Source organism: Carassius carassius, chromosome 20 (genome assembly GCF_963082965.1).
Source record: "Carassius carassius chromosome 20, fCarCar2.1, whole genome shotgun sequence".
NCBI lineage: Eukaryota > Metazoa > Chordata > Actinopteri > Cypriniformes > Cyprinidae > Carassius > Carassius carassius.
In genome coordinates, this window is record NC_081774.1 from 1044718 (window position 1) to 1061776 (window position 17059).

The following is a 17059-nucleotide window of genomic DNA, read 5'->3' on the forward strand; positions in this document are numbered from 1 at the left end:
ACTCTCAACAACCTGGAGCTTAACACGCTCAAAACAGTGGAGATGATTGTGGACTTCAGGAGAAACCCCCCTGCACTCCCCCCACTCACCATCATGAACAGCACTGTGACTGCAGTGGAGTCATTCAGGTTCCTGGGCACCACTATCTCTCAGGACCTGATGTGGGACATTCACATTGACTCCATTGTGAAAAAGGCCCAGCAGAGGTTGTACTTCCTTCGCCAGCTGCCACAGGATCTGCTGAAACAGTTCTACTCCACCATCATCGAATCCATCCTCTGCACTTCAGTAACTGTCTGGTTCAGCTCAGCTTCTAAATCTGACCTCAGAAGACTACAGAGGGTAGTCCGAACTGCTGAGCGAATTATCGGTACAACCCTCCCATCTATTCAAGAACTGTACTTATCCAGAGTGAGCAAAAGGGCTGTTAAAATCACTCTGGACCCCTCACATCCAGCACACTCCCTCTTTGAACTGTTGCCATCTGGTCGACGCTACAGAGCACTGAGCACCAGAACGACCAGACACAGGAACAGTTTCTTCCCTCAGGCAATCCATCTTATGAACAGCTGATAAACTGTGGGACACACTACACTATTTATTTTATATACACTACACTTTTTATCCAACACACATACTTAGCGTACACGTAAATCTTTTGAACATAATATACATGTACATACATGGAACACACTACACTACTTATATTTATATTTATATACACTTATTTATCCAACACACATACTTAGCGTACAGTTAAAATTTTTCCACATAACATACATGTACATACATAAATGCTCATTTTAATATACCTGACATACATTGTCAATTTGTATATTGTCAATCCTTACCCACCTATTTGTATTTTTTTGTATTTTTTATTCCTTATTGTGTTTTTTGTTCTGTCGCTGTTATGTTGCACTGCGGAGCTCTGTCACGAAAACAAATTCCTCGTATGTGTGAACATACCTGGCAATAAAGCTCATTCTGATTCTGATTCTGAAAATGGAAGTGAAGGTGCAGTTCAGGAGAGAACTTGTAATTATTTTGCATGTCCCCAAATTAAAGATTTAAACCTTTTTTTATGTCAGGTCCATACAAAAAATATTTTTGTCCATAAATTTGTTTGTATGAGTTTGAATTTTCCAGTCTGATTTTTTTTCCCAGTCTGCCCCTCCTGTAAATTAATGGCAAAGACATGGTTTCATTTACTACACATAGGCCTACTGAAGCTCGCATTGTTTTCAAACTCTGCTGCCTCAGTATAGGAGTACCTGGCACATAAACATAATTTCTAGAACTGCTCTGTGTCACTTCATGTGCATTTTACTTATTTTGAAAAAAACTATTATTATATACAAAGAGACAGCAGTTTAAAAAAAACACCAATGTTTCAGGAGTTCATTACACAGAATACGTCACATGCTTATTAGATAACTGTATTTAAGTTGATGTATATGCTTTTATTTATTATTCTTTAATTTTCACAAATTTAGAAAAGTAATCAAAAAGTATTCAAAAGTAATTAGTTACATTACTTTAATAAAGTAATTGAAAAAGTTACACTACTATTACATTTTAAACAGGGTAACTTGTAATCTGTAACCTATTACATTTACAAAGTAACCTTCCCAACACTGTTGGTAACTGAACAAAGTTGAAATAAAATTAAATAGAAATGTTATATAAAAAAACATACATTTGAATTAGGAAAATTCTAAGAAAATTAAAGATGAATTTAATTTTAAGATGAAGTAAATTAATAAAACTGAAATTAAAATGATTCTGTGTAGAAATATATTTTTTTAATCTTTAAAAAATAACAAAAAATGAATAAAAATGGCACATATATTAGTTTTTCTGAAATTAATAAAATATAGTATATATTAACAATATACATTTTAATAGTAATTTTTGTGTCTACACAAATTAAACTCATTTTTGTCTTTACAAACTAAGGGACGATGTTGAGCTTTATCATAATTTATTGTAATTTGAAACAATTTTAATAAGAGAAAATTAAAGAAATTAAAAAATATATTTAGGGTTATATCGGGTTATATAAGGTTATATCTGACTTCTTTGTCAAAATTGAGTTATTCACATATTCTTCTTCTGGGAAAATTTTATTTACATTATGTGATGCTTCTTTTGTGAGCTGTGTACAAACAAAAAAGGGTTCTATATACAGAAGTAATTGAAATCAATGTAAAATATAATAAACAGTTCTGACCTCTAGTTGTTTTCTGATGTTCATGTTTCCGTTTGTTTTCAGGTGTGGTGTTTCACTACCGTTCTCCCACGGAGCATTATTCACTGTCGTTCTCCGAGGCCGTTCGTGCGTGTGAGGAGAACTCGGCTGAAGTCGCGACCCCTGAGCAGCTGTGGGCGGCGTTTCACTCTGGCATGAACAGCTGTGCAGCCGGATGGCTTAGAGACCAGAGCGTCAGGTTTGACTCAAGAGCATCAGTCAGGAAATATATAAAATTATAACATACGGACATAGGTGCCTTGGACCAGTGCCCAGGAAGAGGCACCACTCCTTGTTGGGTGTGCCCTCACTGGGCAAGGCATGCCTTGGGTTTGATACACCAAGACAATGGCATCCACTATCCAGTGGGCCAACCTCTGCTTGGAGACAGCCTTTCCCTTCTGCAGGCCTCTGTTATAGATGAAGAGCTGCTCTAAGGTCCTAAAGTTTTGCGTACAGTCCACATATATACTTAAAGTGCGAACAGGACAGAGCAAAGCTAGGGCTGGGTCTACCTCCTCGGAGGGCAGAGCTTGCAGGTTCATCACCTGATCCCTAAAAGGCGTAACGGGAATCTTGGGTACATATCCGGGCCAGGGTCACAAGATAATGTGAGAGTTAGCTGTCCTGATTTCCAGGTATGATTTGTTGACTGAAAAAGCCATGCAAGTCCCCTACCTTCTTGAAGGACGCCAGCGCAGTTAAGACTGCAATAACTCAAAAGGTGCCCTTTGCAATGCCAATAGCACCAGAGCGGTACGACTTCAAGTGTGTTCAAGTCACTTTGGTCAGAACAAGATAGGGGAGTACCTTAACTCACAAGAAAGCAGTTCAAGAAATGCAGTTTGTGAAATGCACAATGCCACATGGCAAATCAAACGATTTTTCACCTATAGGTTTCCCCCGGATTTCATTAACTAGCTGCATAACAAGAACGTAACCAATTTAAGTTTATACAACAAATAAAATATTGATTTCAACACAAATTTACCATCAACAACTCAGTAAACTCAGGGCTTAAAGAAATTTCCCTCTCGTAATTATGACTTTGTGGTGGCATTCATGTGCATTTAACTCGTAAATATGATGTATCCGACAAGACTTGAACACCCCATTACTTTCCCATAAATCCCATAAGTCCAATAAGGTGCAACTAACAAGACGTGCTCCTTGTCCTCCCTGACTTTGCACAATGTTTGTGCATGTAGGCTCACTGGGGGAAATGCATACTTGCGTAGGCCCTTGGGCCAGCTGTGCACCAATACATCCGTGCCAAGGGTTCCCCCAGTCAGGCAATAGAACAGCTGACAATGGGACGTGTTTGGAGAGGCAAACAGGTCTACCTGTGTGGCTCCAAAGTGTCTCATTATCAGCCATACGGACCATTAAATGCTTGCCTTGTTGCAGTGTTTTGAAGTGGCCCAGCGCAAGACATACTGTAAGCTCTCGAGGTAATTGATGTGCCAATGCAGATGGGGGACCATCCACAACCCCAAAACATGCAAGCCTGGCGACAGTATGTGACCCCATGAAAAGGACCAGCATGTTCAGCTGGATGCAATTATCACATGCCAATGTGCATTGGCTCGTTAGTTTACACTTGAAGATGATAGAGCTCTCAGGTGTTATCCCAATTCGTCGGTCACCAATGTGACTCAGAGTGACCTACTGAAAGGGAACTGATTTTATGAAGTTCCTCCTGATGGTTTGGACAGATTTGTTTGTGAACTTAAGAAATTATAGCATATCTTTCAGAGTTGATGAAGGACAGCCAGACAGACACGCTTTACCTTGAGCTATTTTAAGAATCCTGATAATAATATTGCATTGAAATTATTTATTAGCATCTCCATGACAGCACAGCTTTACATATGGACATATTTACATATGGACACTCTCACAGTGCTGGTCTTTGGTTTTCTCTCCACAGGTATCCCATACAGAGACCTGAGCTTGGCTGCTATGGACACGCAGAGTTTTCTCCTGGAGTGAGGAATTATGGGAAACGGGACCCCTCGGAACTATTTGATGTTTACTGTTTCGCCAATGACATGCAAGGTGAGATTCCAGAAGACACATTTACCATGGACAAATGGGATCAATCAAATGTTTCAAACCATATCCAACTATTATATTAGTACTAGTATTACAGTTTTTTTCGATTGCTAAACGAAAGCGAGCACAACTGGAGTCACATGTGCAAAACTCTAACTACAGTCTGCATAGCAGCAGTTCATGTGACCAAACTCTAGTTCGTTTTTCATTGCTTCAACACAGTTTTCAAAACTCTACACACTTATCCCATGACTTTAACCACAACCTGCACAACACTGTGGATTTACAGCACTTAGTTCAAATGCTAACACACTGCTGTCAAAACTGTTCTAAGATTTAAATAAATCATGTGAAAGAATGTCACTCCTTTCTTTGAAGAAAATATTACTTTGTATGACGTCACTGAAAAAGTTCAAACTGTAAAGATGAAAAGTAAGTATTTTCTGTATTGGTGTTTGATGCTAGTGTTTTTCCTCTCTGTGTGTTCCGAGCGACGGTGTGTGTTATCTCAGCGAGGGTTGTGTGTAGTGTTTCTCCTCTCTGTGTGTTCTGAGTGACGGTGTGTGTTATCTCAGTGAAGGTTGTGTGTGGTGTTTTTCCTCTCGGTGTGTTCTGAGTGACGGTGTGTGTTATCTCAGCGAGGGTTGTGTGTGGTGTTTCTCCTCTCGGTGTGTTCTGAGTGACGGTGTGTGTTATCTCAGTGAGGGTTGTGTGTGGTGTTTTTCCTCTCGGTGTGTTCTGAGTGACGGTGTGTGTTATCTCAGTGAAGGTTGTGTGTGGTGTTTTTCCTCTCGGTGTGTTCTGAATGACGGTGTGTGTTATCTCAGTGAGGGTTGTGTGTGGTGTTTCTCCTCTCGGTGTGTTCTGAGTGACGGTGTGTGTTATCTCAGTGAAGGTTGTGTGTGGTGTTTTTCCTCTCGGTGTGTTCTGAGTGACGGTGTGTGTTATCTCAGTGAGGGTTGTGTGTGGTGTTTTTCCTCTCGGTGTGTTCTGAGTGACGGTGTGTGTTATCTCAGTGAGGGTTGTGTGTGGTGTTTCTCCTCTCGGTGTGTTCTGAGTGACGGTGTGTGTTATCTCAGTGAAGGTTGTGTGTGGTGTTTTTCCTCTCGGTGTGTTCTGAGTGACGGTGTGTGTTATCTCAGTGAGGGTTGTGTGTGGTGTTTCTCCTCTCGGTGTGTTCTGAGTGACGGTGTGTGTTATCTCAGTGAGGGTTGTGTGTGGTGTTTTTCCTCTCGGTGTGTTCTGAGTGACGGTGTGTGTTATCTCAGTGAGGGTTGTGTGTGGTGTTTCTCCTCTCGGTGTGTTCTGAGTGACGGTGTGTGTTATCTCAGTGAGGGTTGTGTGTGGTGTTTTTCCTCTCGGTGTGTTCTGAGTGACGGTGTGTGTTATCTCAGTGAGGGTTGTGTGTGGTGTTTCTCCTCTCGGTGTGTTCTGAGTGACGGTGTGTGTTATCTCAGCGAGGGTTGTGTGTAGTGTTTCTCCTCTCTGTGTGTTCTGAGTGACGGTGTGTGTTATCTCAGCGAGGGTTGTGTGTAGTGTTTCTCCTCTCGGTGTGTTCTGAGTGACGGTGTGTGTTATCTCAGCGAGGGTTGTGTGTGGTGTTTCTCCTCTCGGTGTGTTCTGAGTGACGGTGTGTGTTATCTCAGCGAGGGTTGTGTGTGGTGTTTCTCCTCTCGGTGTGTTCTGAGTGACGGTGTGTGTTATCTCAGCGAGGGTTGTGTGTGGTGTTTCTCCTCTCGGTGTGTTCTGAGTGACGGTGTGTGTTATCTCAGTGAGGGTTGTGTGTGGTGTTTCTCCTCTCGGTGTGTTCTGAGTGACGGTGTGTGTTATCTCACTGAGGGTTGTGTGTGGTGTTTCTCCTCTCGGTGTGTTCTGAGTGACGGTGTGTGTTATCTCAGTGAGGGTTGTGTGTGGTGTTTCTCCTCTCGGTGTGTTCTGAGTGACGGTGTGTGTTATCTCACTGAGGGTTGTGTGTGGTGTTTCTCCTCTCGGTGTGTTCTGAGTGACGGTGTGTGTTATCTCAGTGAGGGTTGTGTGTGGTGTTTCTCCTCTCGGTGTGTTCTGAGTGACGGTGTGTGTTATCTTAATGAGGGTTGTGTGTAGTGTTTCTCCTCTCGGTGTGTTCTGAGTGACGGTGTGTGTTATCTCACTGAGGGTTGTGTGTGGTGTTTCTCCTCTCGGTGTGTTCTGAGTGACGGTGTGTGTTATCTCAGCGAGGGTTGTGTGTGGTGTTTCTCCTCTCGGTGTGTTCTGAGTGACGGTGTGTGTTATCTCACTGAGGGTTGTGTGTGGTGTTTCTCCTCTCGGTGTGTTCTGAGTGACGGTGTGTGTTATCTCAGCGAGGGTTGTGTGTAGTGTTTCTCCTCTCAGTGTGTTCTGAGTGACGGTGTGTGTTATCTTAATGAGGGTTGTGTGTAGTGTTTGGCTGCACTGAGTCTGTTTTGAGCCATGTGTTAAGAGTTGTGTTGCTTGGAATGTGTTTTGCAGCTGATGTGAACTGTTTAGCTCAGGTGACTGTTGCTAGTGCAGACTGTAGGTAGAGTTTTGCACATGTAGCTCCAGTTTCATAATATTACTATTATGAAAGTGTTGTGCACTAATTCAGCTGAATTCACAAGCTGTCTGTCCAGCTGTTCTGCTCATGTGCTTGTGCACACTGTTGGGTGTAAAGCGAGTTACGTAATCGGATTACTTTTTAAGTAACTAGAAAAGTAATGCATTACTTTTTAATTTACAAGAAAATGTTGTCATTGTTGAATGAGTTACTTTTTCAAATAAGTATTGCCAGTTACTTTGTTTTTCCATTTATTGACTGACAAGTCTCCTGTCGCCATGTTGAGAGAAATCAGAAGTACAGAGGCTTTGTGTGCACTGTGTGTACATGATGTTACTGTAATTCTAGACTAATGGTGAACGCAATAATTTGTCTTCCTCGCAAAAAGACAGATTCAGTACTCATCAAAATGAATTAAATCCTGCAATAATTAAATAACACAAATATCCTTTAAATATTTAATACCATTTTATTAACCAATGTCTTTGCTGCTGACCTTTGATGGTCCATTTCAACCAAACTAATAAGCAAAAATGACTTACAAACTAAAATTTGTGCTTCATTGTTTTTGCTGAAGAGTATTGAACATACTATACGGATGTTAATTTACTTTTCCTTCAGCCTGAGACTTATTCCTTTTCACTTTTTGGTGTGAAAGGGCTTTTACATTTGCTAAAAATATAACTTTTTATATTAAAAACAAACAAGCAAGCCCTTCCCAGATTTAAAAAAGTGATGCAAAAGTAACGTAACGTAACGCATAAGTAATGTAATTAGTTACTTTTCTAGAGATGCAATGCGATGTTGAAATGCATTACGTTTAAAAGTAACTTTCCCCAACACTGGTTGTGCAGGTGAAGTGTTTCCCGCTGGTGTTCCTGACGGACTGACTCGTCCGGAGGCAGTAGCTCACTGTACGACTCTGGGTGGCCGGCTGGCGACCGTGGGTCATCTCTATCTGGCCTGGAGCTCTGGGCTGGATCACTGCGAGCCGGCCTGGCTGTCTGACGGCAGCGTGAGGTTCTCCATCAGCTTGCTGCGCTCCGACTGTCCCACTGGAGAATCTGGCGTCCAAACCTTTTCACCATCAGAACTAAACAATGGGACGGCACGCTTCGATGCTTTCTGCTATAGAGGTATGCATTACAGAAACCATTATTATTGGTTATTTTTTTATGTAGCCCGTGCAATAGGGATTTGATCATGGTGAAGGGATGATACGAAACGTAAGAGTCTATGGGCCTGTTCCATGATGGTGGCTTAACAAACTCAAACAAACCAAACAAATATATATATATATATATATATATATATATATATATATATATATATATATATAAACAGAAAGCAATTAGTAAGATGACTCAAATTTTTCTTAAATTGTTTTAATATATATTATTAGATGTTCAACATACTGCACAATATCTACAGTATACTGCATACTTTTTTAAATGACTTAATTTTTAGCTGTCATGATGGAAGTAATAAATTTTAAGGACATACAACCGCACACTCATTTGCAAATAAGCAACTTTATTAGCATTTTTAAATCAGTCTAGTGTGTAAAAGTTAAAGATTGTATTAAAAGTTGTTGACATTTTGCATACTAAGTTAAATAAGGCAAATAATGGCAAAGATGATGTAAAAAATGTAAAAAGAAAATCTCACTGGAAATGGAAAGTCATTCACTGTATAATTCAGTGCGGTTTTTGCATACCTCACATTCATAAATGTAGTCAAATATTCCATGCATTAATAACATTTGCATACTTTGCACAGTATAAAATAGTAGCTGGTACATCTGTACATTTTCATCTAGATTTATTCATCTGACAGAAGTAAATCCAAAGTTATTTAGAGTGCATTCAAGGTTTACATATCATCAGCACGTGTGTCTCTGCTAATCAAACCCGTGTCCTTGCCGTTTCTTGCACATGTTGAGTTATGTGTTCGGAGAGAGAATCTGAGTGATTGAATTTAATCTGTCAACAGAAAAGAATGCACAGAAGCCTCTCACAGGCATCGTGAAGTCCTTACTGAGACCATACATGACTGGAGACGACAGTTCAGAGGACGCGTCCGAATCGTTCGCCTCTAGCAGCGGTACAATTCATTTCACTTATACTGAATAGAGTTCACAATTCTTTGCAACAAAATTTAATACTATACAACTTTTTAGTTTTCCCTCTTTAATATTATTGAAGGTTTTGCATCAGAGAATAGATTTTGAGGATCATTTTCATCCTCATTTAGAAATTAAAGGGGACATCTTGAGTTACTATATAGTACGTTTTGCATCCTTTATATCTCCAGAGAGTCTTTAGTTTTATCATTTGTGACCCTGGATCCCAAAACTAGTCTTAAGTGTCAATTTTTCAAAACTGAGATTTATACATCATATCTGAATATCTGAATAAATAAGCCTTCCATTGATCTGTGGTTTGTTCGGAGGACAATATTGGTCTGAGATGCAACTATTTGAAAATCTGGAATCTGAGAGGAGCAAAAAAATCGAAATACTGAGAAAATCATCTTTAAAGTTGTTCAAATGAAGTTCTAAGCAATGCATATTACTAATCAAAAATTAAGTTTTGATATATTTACGGTAGCCGCCTGGAGGCTTAATGAAAACTTAACAAAACTAGTATGAAACAGAATAGAGTGTATTTGGCATGGAAATAGTCCGTACTACATCCAAATAGTTTTTTTTTTTTTACTTTATCAATGTTTAGCATTAGACCCCCCTTTAAACTCTTAAACAGCCTCTTTAATTTACCGATCTTTCTTTGCAACAAAACACTGACATTCTAATGTCTGAATGTCTATTTTCTTGCTAAAGGGACCATATTTTACCTTTTTTTTTCACAGAAGTGCACTTAATCAAGGTTTTTTTGCATAAAGAAATAATTGTAATTTTTATTCAGGACCATTTTCCCCCTCTCAGGCAGTTTTTCAGTTCTGTTTCTATGACTTTGCAAACATTTTTAGAATGTTTTGATTTAAATATTTCATGTGATGATACAAGTTTTTGAAGAAGTTAGGATGAGTTGAAAATGATTAGTAAATCAGTAATATTCTTCGGCACAAGTGTTTTATGTATTAAGTATTACGTAAGATTTTTACTTAGTACTTTTAATTAATACTTTAATTCATCAAGGATGCATTAAATTCATTAAAAGGGAGAGTATAGGCATTTAGTTTTATTTTATTCCCCAGAGGTCCACGTATCAAATTAGGTTTTTGCATCAAAAAATTGATGCAATTTTTTTTGTGCTTTGAAGTTATTTTTCTTAATGGCTTTAGAAAAAGAATTTAAAAGAATCTTTGTTATGTTTTGATTTATATTTAAATTCTGATGATTTAAATATTTACCATTTTGTTAGAAGTTAGTTTGCTTTGAAAACGATTTATAGGTTTTCCAGCAAGTGTTTTATATAATAATAGCTGCATCAAAAGTATAAATGAATAGCATTCAGATAATCAACCTTTGAAAAGTTTGGGATCAGTGTGATTTATTTATTTATTTTTAGAATTTTTCCTATTTATGGAGGATGCTTTAAATAAGACATTTATAATGTTTCAAAAGATTTCTATTTCAAATAAACTTCTTCTGAACTTTCTATTCATCTGTGAATCCTGAAATATAAAATATATCACCGTTTCCACAAAAATATTGTGCAGCATGTCTGTGTTCAACATTGATAATTATCAGAGATGTTTCTTGAGCAGCAAATCAGCATATCAGAATGATTTCTGAAGATCATGTGACTCTGAAGACTGGGGGAATGATGCTGAAAACATTCAGCTTTGATCCGTTACATTGTAACATTCAGCTGATTTAAATGCCAATAATATTGAAATGTTTTTACTGTCTTTTGGATCAAATGAATGCACCCTTGGTGAGCAGAAGAGACTCTTACCGATCCCAAACGTTAGTTGTGTATGTTGGTAAAGTTTGTTGTTTATTGTATTCGCAGTGCAGCCAATGAATGAGCAAGTTGGATAATTGTTAAATGCCCTGTTTTGCATTGAAAAGTGTCATATCTTGAAAGTAAGAAGAGTGGTTTTGATGTTAAATTAGCTTGTATCTGACTGTATTCAGACGCACCGAGCGCTGGCCAGTTGGACCTGCCTGACCTTCGACCCTCTAACTGGACCGGACAGGTGGATCTGGACAAAGAGCCACTGATGACCTCTGAACCCACCGAGCTCTCGGCCGAGTATCTGACGGTTCATCTGCGCGCCGGAGACACGTCTCTGGACTGGAGCGGTCAGCTGGACTCGTTCCCAAACAGCCCACAGGTGCTTCCAGATCTGAGTCCGGGCGGCTCGGCCCGAGAGGAAGAGGACGAGGACGAAGGTCTGTCCGGTCAATCCCTGAGCTCTGTGGCTCCTTCAGAGGCTCCTCAAGAGAAGACCAAGAGTTCCCTCACCAACATCGTCAGCTCGTTATGGAAACCCTGGAGCTACTTGACAGGAAGTGAAGTGGAGGGGACGACCAAGAGCACAGCTACGACAGAGACGCCCTCAACAGACGACAGAACCACTGCGACACCCGGATCAGGTGAATATGAAAGAAAAGGGTTTCTGATCTTCCATTCTGACGGATCAGTGAGAGAAATGGATGCGGCACAACAAAAATGACTGATTTAAAGAATTGTTTCTGAAAGGAAAGATGCATTTTAAGTAGCGATATATGTAAACATCAATATTTGAAGAGTTCAGATGCAAAAGCCTCTTTTGTGCCGTTTGAAATTTTATTACAAAATGAGCATTTTTATTAGGCTCCTATGTGTAGCTTCAGCAGTTTCACTTTAATAGCAATGAATAGTTTATTTTCTGAACATCAACAACCATAGGAGCCTAGGAAAATGCTCATTTTTGAAGAAATTTTCTAATGGCTTTTGCATCTGAACTATATTTTTAAAAATCCACAATATTAATAATACATTTTGAAATCATTTTTTTTGGTGTTCTGTCCAGACCGTTTTACCGCTTGAAGTACTTGAGTAAAAAAAAAAAATTGAAACAAAAAATTGTAAATGAAAAATAATTAAAAACTAAACAGGCGTATTAAAAAACACAACATAATTACTAATATTTTAAAATGATAACAAAAAATTAATATTTTTCAGAATATTAACAAAAACTTTCAAAGTATATGATGGTTTTTTTTTGCTGTTTTTTTTAGAAATAGAACAATAATTACTTTAAAACACTGTAGAATATAAGAATGCATCAAAGTAAAATTATTTTTATTAAAAAATGTGCAATTTAGAGATACTTTTTTATTATTAAAATATAAAACAATATAAACAAACTAAAACAGAATAAAAAAAATAATTTAATTGGGCACTAAAAATGTTATTCTTGTTAAACGTTTAATACATTTTTGTTAACTGGTATGTTTCTTGATTTTGATAAGATATGCTTTTTGATTATTAAAATTTAATGTAACCATAAAACATAATCTAGAGAAAAAAAACAGAATTTGGGGGGAAATACATTTTATAGGGACCTACAAATGTTAAGATTTTTTTTTATTTTTATTATTATTGTTGTTAGTATTAATAAGACATCTTTTTTGTTATTATTGAGAAAAATTAAAACAAGGAAAATGGAATTCAGAAAAAAATGTAAGTGGCAAAACTGAATTTAGAATTTGTAATTATATTTAAATGCATTAAGAAGAAACAACTTTAATCTGTGTTATTTTAATATTATTTATATACTATTATAGTTTTATTTTAATTATAAATTAGCATTAAAAAAACTTAAATGAAAATGTAAATGTTGGCAACTAACTAAAATAAAATAATTTACTAAAGTCACTAAAACTGAAATTAACATACTGTACTGCTGTTAAATTGTAGAAGTTTCATGATTGCACTTTATTAGACATGCTTTTAATTTATTTATAAGTTTTCTTTAAATATTGTGGTGTTAGTCAGATAAATCAGCCTCAGGTCCAGCAGGAGGATCGACCACACAATATTTGAGCGCTTTTTTATTATGTGAAGGGTTCATTTAAATTAGTATGCTGCCTTGGGCCAGAAACAAATGCATCCGCGAGCATTTGGCCTGCGGCCGTACTAGAAGTGGGTTATTAGCTTCTAGCGATGCAAGATTGATTTTGTGCATCGTTGCATTGAGAAATGTGTCGGCATGCGATGACATATGCATGTCATAAATGAATGCAAGCACATGCACCAGCCAAGGGTTTTTATAACGTGTTTTTATCACAGTTTCTAGTATGTGTAGTAACTGCACACTAGACACCTCACTAGGTTTTACAGAGCTACTTTCTTTTGTAAAATCGCTTATAGACATTGTAAAATATCCATTAAATTGTCTTAGAGAATTTGGCAGACAGTTCGCCGCTCTCTAGAGACAAAAAACAGATTGGAGGAATGAATCAGAAGAAAACAACATCTTAATGCACAGGAACACAACTGCTGATTGAATAACCCCACACAGACAGATTAATAATCATCAGTCTCATTTGGAAATGAGTCTTAGCTTCAACTAATCAGTGTCATTACTGAAAGCGTGTTTTTAGTCTCTATCTTGTTAGTGCTGGGTATTTGCTTGAGGCTTGAGGCAAACAGATGAAAAAAAGCTTGATAATGGAAACAAAAATGACAAAAAATAAAATAAAATAAAATAGACAGCTAAATATAAATGTATAAAAATACTGAAAATGATAAAAGCATGTAAAAAAAGACTGAAGCTTAAAAATAAAATACAATTTTAAATCAGAATATTAATAACCACTATAATAGTATAGACTGTAATAATACTAATGCATTTAATGCAAAGTTTTATTGTTATTTTAGAATTATTTATAAGCTACTATTATAGTATTTATTAATATTCTGAATGAAAAAAAATATATATTTATTTTTTAGTCTCTTTGTTATGTGCTTTCATCATATTTAGTAGTTTGGGATTTTAGTTTTAGTTATATTAATAATTTTAGTTTTAGTTTAGAATTTCTATTGAACTTTAAATATAATTAACACTAACAGCACTGGTTTTGTTTGTGCATGTCTCTATAGGGCAGATGTCATGGAGCCACTCGTGGCTGCCCAGTCCCTCAACCGTCACTGATAAATTAATCACCTCCTTTCCACCTACGAGTTCAGTTGTACCAACCACAGTCCCACCAAACGCCACCAGAGACGGACCAAGCGACAATCAGACTAGTCAACCTGCACAGGACGGTCCGGCGACGGCAGCCGGTTGGGTCGTAGTGACTGAAATACATGAGCAGAAAACCCAAACCCCTGAACCCAAAGTCTCCGTCTCCACTGAGAACTTCTCCGGAGAGAGTCGAATGCTGGAGACGGAGGGCAGCTCGTGGGGCGACACGTACCCATCATCCCAAATGCCGCTGATGGTGGAGACGACGAGCACAGGTTCCATCTCCACATCGGCACACGGTCTCGAGGCTCGTGGAGAAATCCAGTACAGACGCAGAAACAAACCCAAGAGACTTAACCAGAGCACCACTGAGACGACCACAAGTGCCACCCAGAGCATAACAACTTCCTCCACTGAGATGTCCAGCACTGGAGACACTGTGATGACCCTCTCGACGTCTGCAGACCAGACTCAGACATCAAATGTTGTCACGACGGTCCCCAGCACCGTAGAGCAGTATCTGAGCAGCGCTGAGGCCGTCAGGAAGAACAGCTCCACTGGAGAAGAAGGTAACCGATCTAATTTATTATTTTCACTAGGGTGATAAATTATATCATATCAAGATTCACCGTTTCAATTGAGGAAAAACTACCATCAAAAACACACTGAAACTCAAAAAGTTTGGTTTAACTTGAAGAAATTATGACAGAAATATAGTACTTTTGATAAAAACTTGAGAAAACTACCATCAAAAACACACTGAAACTCAAAGAGCAAACCTAAATAAAAGTTTCGTTTAACTTGAAGAAATTATGACAGAAATATAGTACTTTTGATAAAAAAATTGTGAAAACTACCATCAAAACTTTAGAAAAACTACCATCAAAAACTAACTGAAACTCAAAGAGCAAACCTACATAAAAGTATGGTTTAACTTGGAGAAATTATGACAGTAATGCATAATTATTCCATACTAAAATCTTCTCAAATAAAGTAGTTATAACAGTAATCATACATCACAAGGAATATCATACCAACTGATATTTCATCCTTGCTTTAATTTAAATAGTTCTTTTGTACAGCATCTTATTTGACAGAAAATACTAATGCAAACTTTTTTTTTGGTTGTGAGTTTTTTATTTATTTTAGTTTTATTAATTAATTTCATAGGCGGGACTTAGACTCACCTTATTTGGTGTTCCAATTTCTCTCATTCATTGCCATTACTGATGGTTTTATACAGTCTTTTGATCAGAAAGATATTTTAATAATCTGTGAATGAGATGATTGGCAGGTGGTTGGATGTCCAGGTGTGGGAAAGAGACTCTTATTGGCTTTAATTATGGGATGAGTGTGTGCTTGGGTGGAGAGCTCACTCAAATGAATATTCAAATTGGTTTCATGAATATTATTGAGCTGTTTTTGAGCTGTTATGGTGAAGAGGCTTATGGACATTTAGAGATATTTGTACGTCAAAATGGATGTTGGTGAGACAAACAATAGGTTTCACAGCAGTTCTGCTGATTGTCTGGTGTAGCAACCAAACCTTGATAATTAGTGAGGACATGGGAGATAATTATAACATTTATTAGCTTTGCTCATGAATATTAATAACATTTAGATGGTTGTGGACTGTAGGTCACTGATTAAGTTTTTTCATTGATTTGAAAAAATACATATATACGTATATAACGTGCTGAGTTAACGTCAGACTCTTATCGGGCGATAAAACAAATATCGCCGTTAATCTATTCTCAAAGTTGGGTTGGGAGCAATAATGACTTTCACCTTGAGTTTTTATATAACCGACTGGCTGAGGCCAGCCTAAAAAGCATTTAAAAAAAAATGTTTTTAAGCATTACCGCTGAACAGAGTAGCTGTTACGCGCGCTGTGTTCGGTGCATAGAGAGAGATCGAGAGCCGCGTATCACGGACAGCGACACTGAACCGAGCTGTCTTCTGCGAAGTTCTCCTCGAAGTCCCTCCTGCATCTGAACGAACAAATACAAATCGCAGTTTGAACAAACAAAAAGATGTGAAAGAGCCCAATTCAGTACTCGCGGTCATGGGCGCCGTATAGGGGGGGGAAGTTAGGACAATTCCAAGGGCCCCTGGCTGACAGGGGGCCCAACAAATAGGTAAAAACTAATAAAAAAAATTGTATTATATTAAACACTATATAAACCATCATCGAGTATATTTCAATTAATAATAAAATGAATGATGTCGTTGATTTTACTTATTTTGGCAATAAAAGTTAAATATCACCATTGACCAAAAAATAAAACATCCATATTGACCGACCACCCCCCTGTATCTGCACGAAATGGTTCGGTCCTGCGTTAGCGCACATCAGTGACGGTGTTTAGTTAGTTGCAGACAGTCAGTCAATGCGCGGCGCGCTAATAAATAATACAACTCGAACTAGCAATCTGAAACAATAGCCTCAACACCCGGAGGGGCAGGGATGAGGTGACCAGACGACCCGTTTTTCTCGGGAGTCACAATTAGTGGTCGATTAATTTAAAATTAATGAAGGCGGGATTATGGGAGGCCGTTTGAGGCGAAACCCATTGAAAACTTGTGATACACACTGAAACACTTGCGATACACACTGAAACACTTGCGATACACACTGAAACCCTTGCGATACACACTGAAAACCTTGCGATACTCACTGAAACACTTGCGATACACACTGAAAACCTTGCGATACACACTGAAACCCTTGCGATACACACTGAAACCCTTGCGATACACACTGAAACCCTTGCGATACACACTGAAACACTTGCGATACACACTGAAAACCTTGCGATACACACTGAAACACTTGCGATACACACTGAAACCCTTGCGATACACACTGAAACCCTTGCGATACACACTGAAACCCTTGCGATACACACTGAAACACTTGCGATACACACTGAAACACTTGCGATACACACTGAAAACCTTGCGATACACACTGAAACACTTGCGATACACACTGAAAACCTTGCGATACACACTGAAACACTTGCGATACACACTGAAACACTTGTGCGTACAAG

At 38.1% G+C, this 17059-nt stretch overlaps 1 protein-coding gene across 1 annotated transcript in view; it reads left to right on the forward strand.

The window, feature by feature from the left end:
- LOC132095968 (neurocan core protein-like) overlaps positions 1 to 17059 on the forward strand; it is a 78530-nt gene that overhangs the window by 29225 nt on the left and 32246 nt on the right. The window contains exons 4-9 of the mRNA XM_059501067.1: positions 2276 to 2450; positions 4182 to 4309; positions 7715 to 7996; positions 8853 to 8963; positions 10963 to 11424; positions 13919 to 14572. Coding sequence (XP_059357050.1) covers positions 2276 to 2450; positions 4182 to 4309; positions 7715 to 7996; positions 8853 to 8963; positions 10963 to 11424; positions 13919 to 14572 — 1812 coding nt within the window. The remainder of the gene's footprint in view (positions 1 to 2275; positions 2451 to 4181; positions 4310 to 7714; positions 7997 to 8852; positions 8964 to 10962; positions 11425 to 13918; positions 14573 to 17059) is intronic.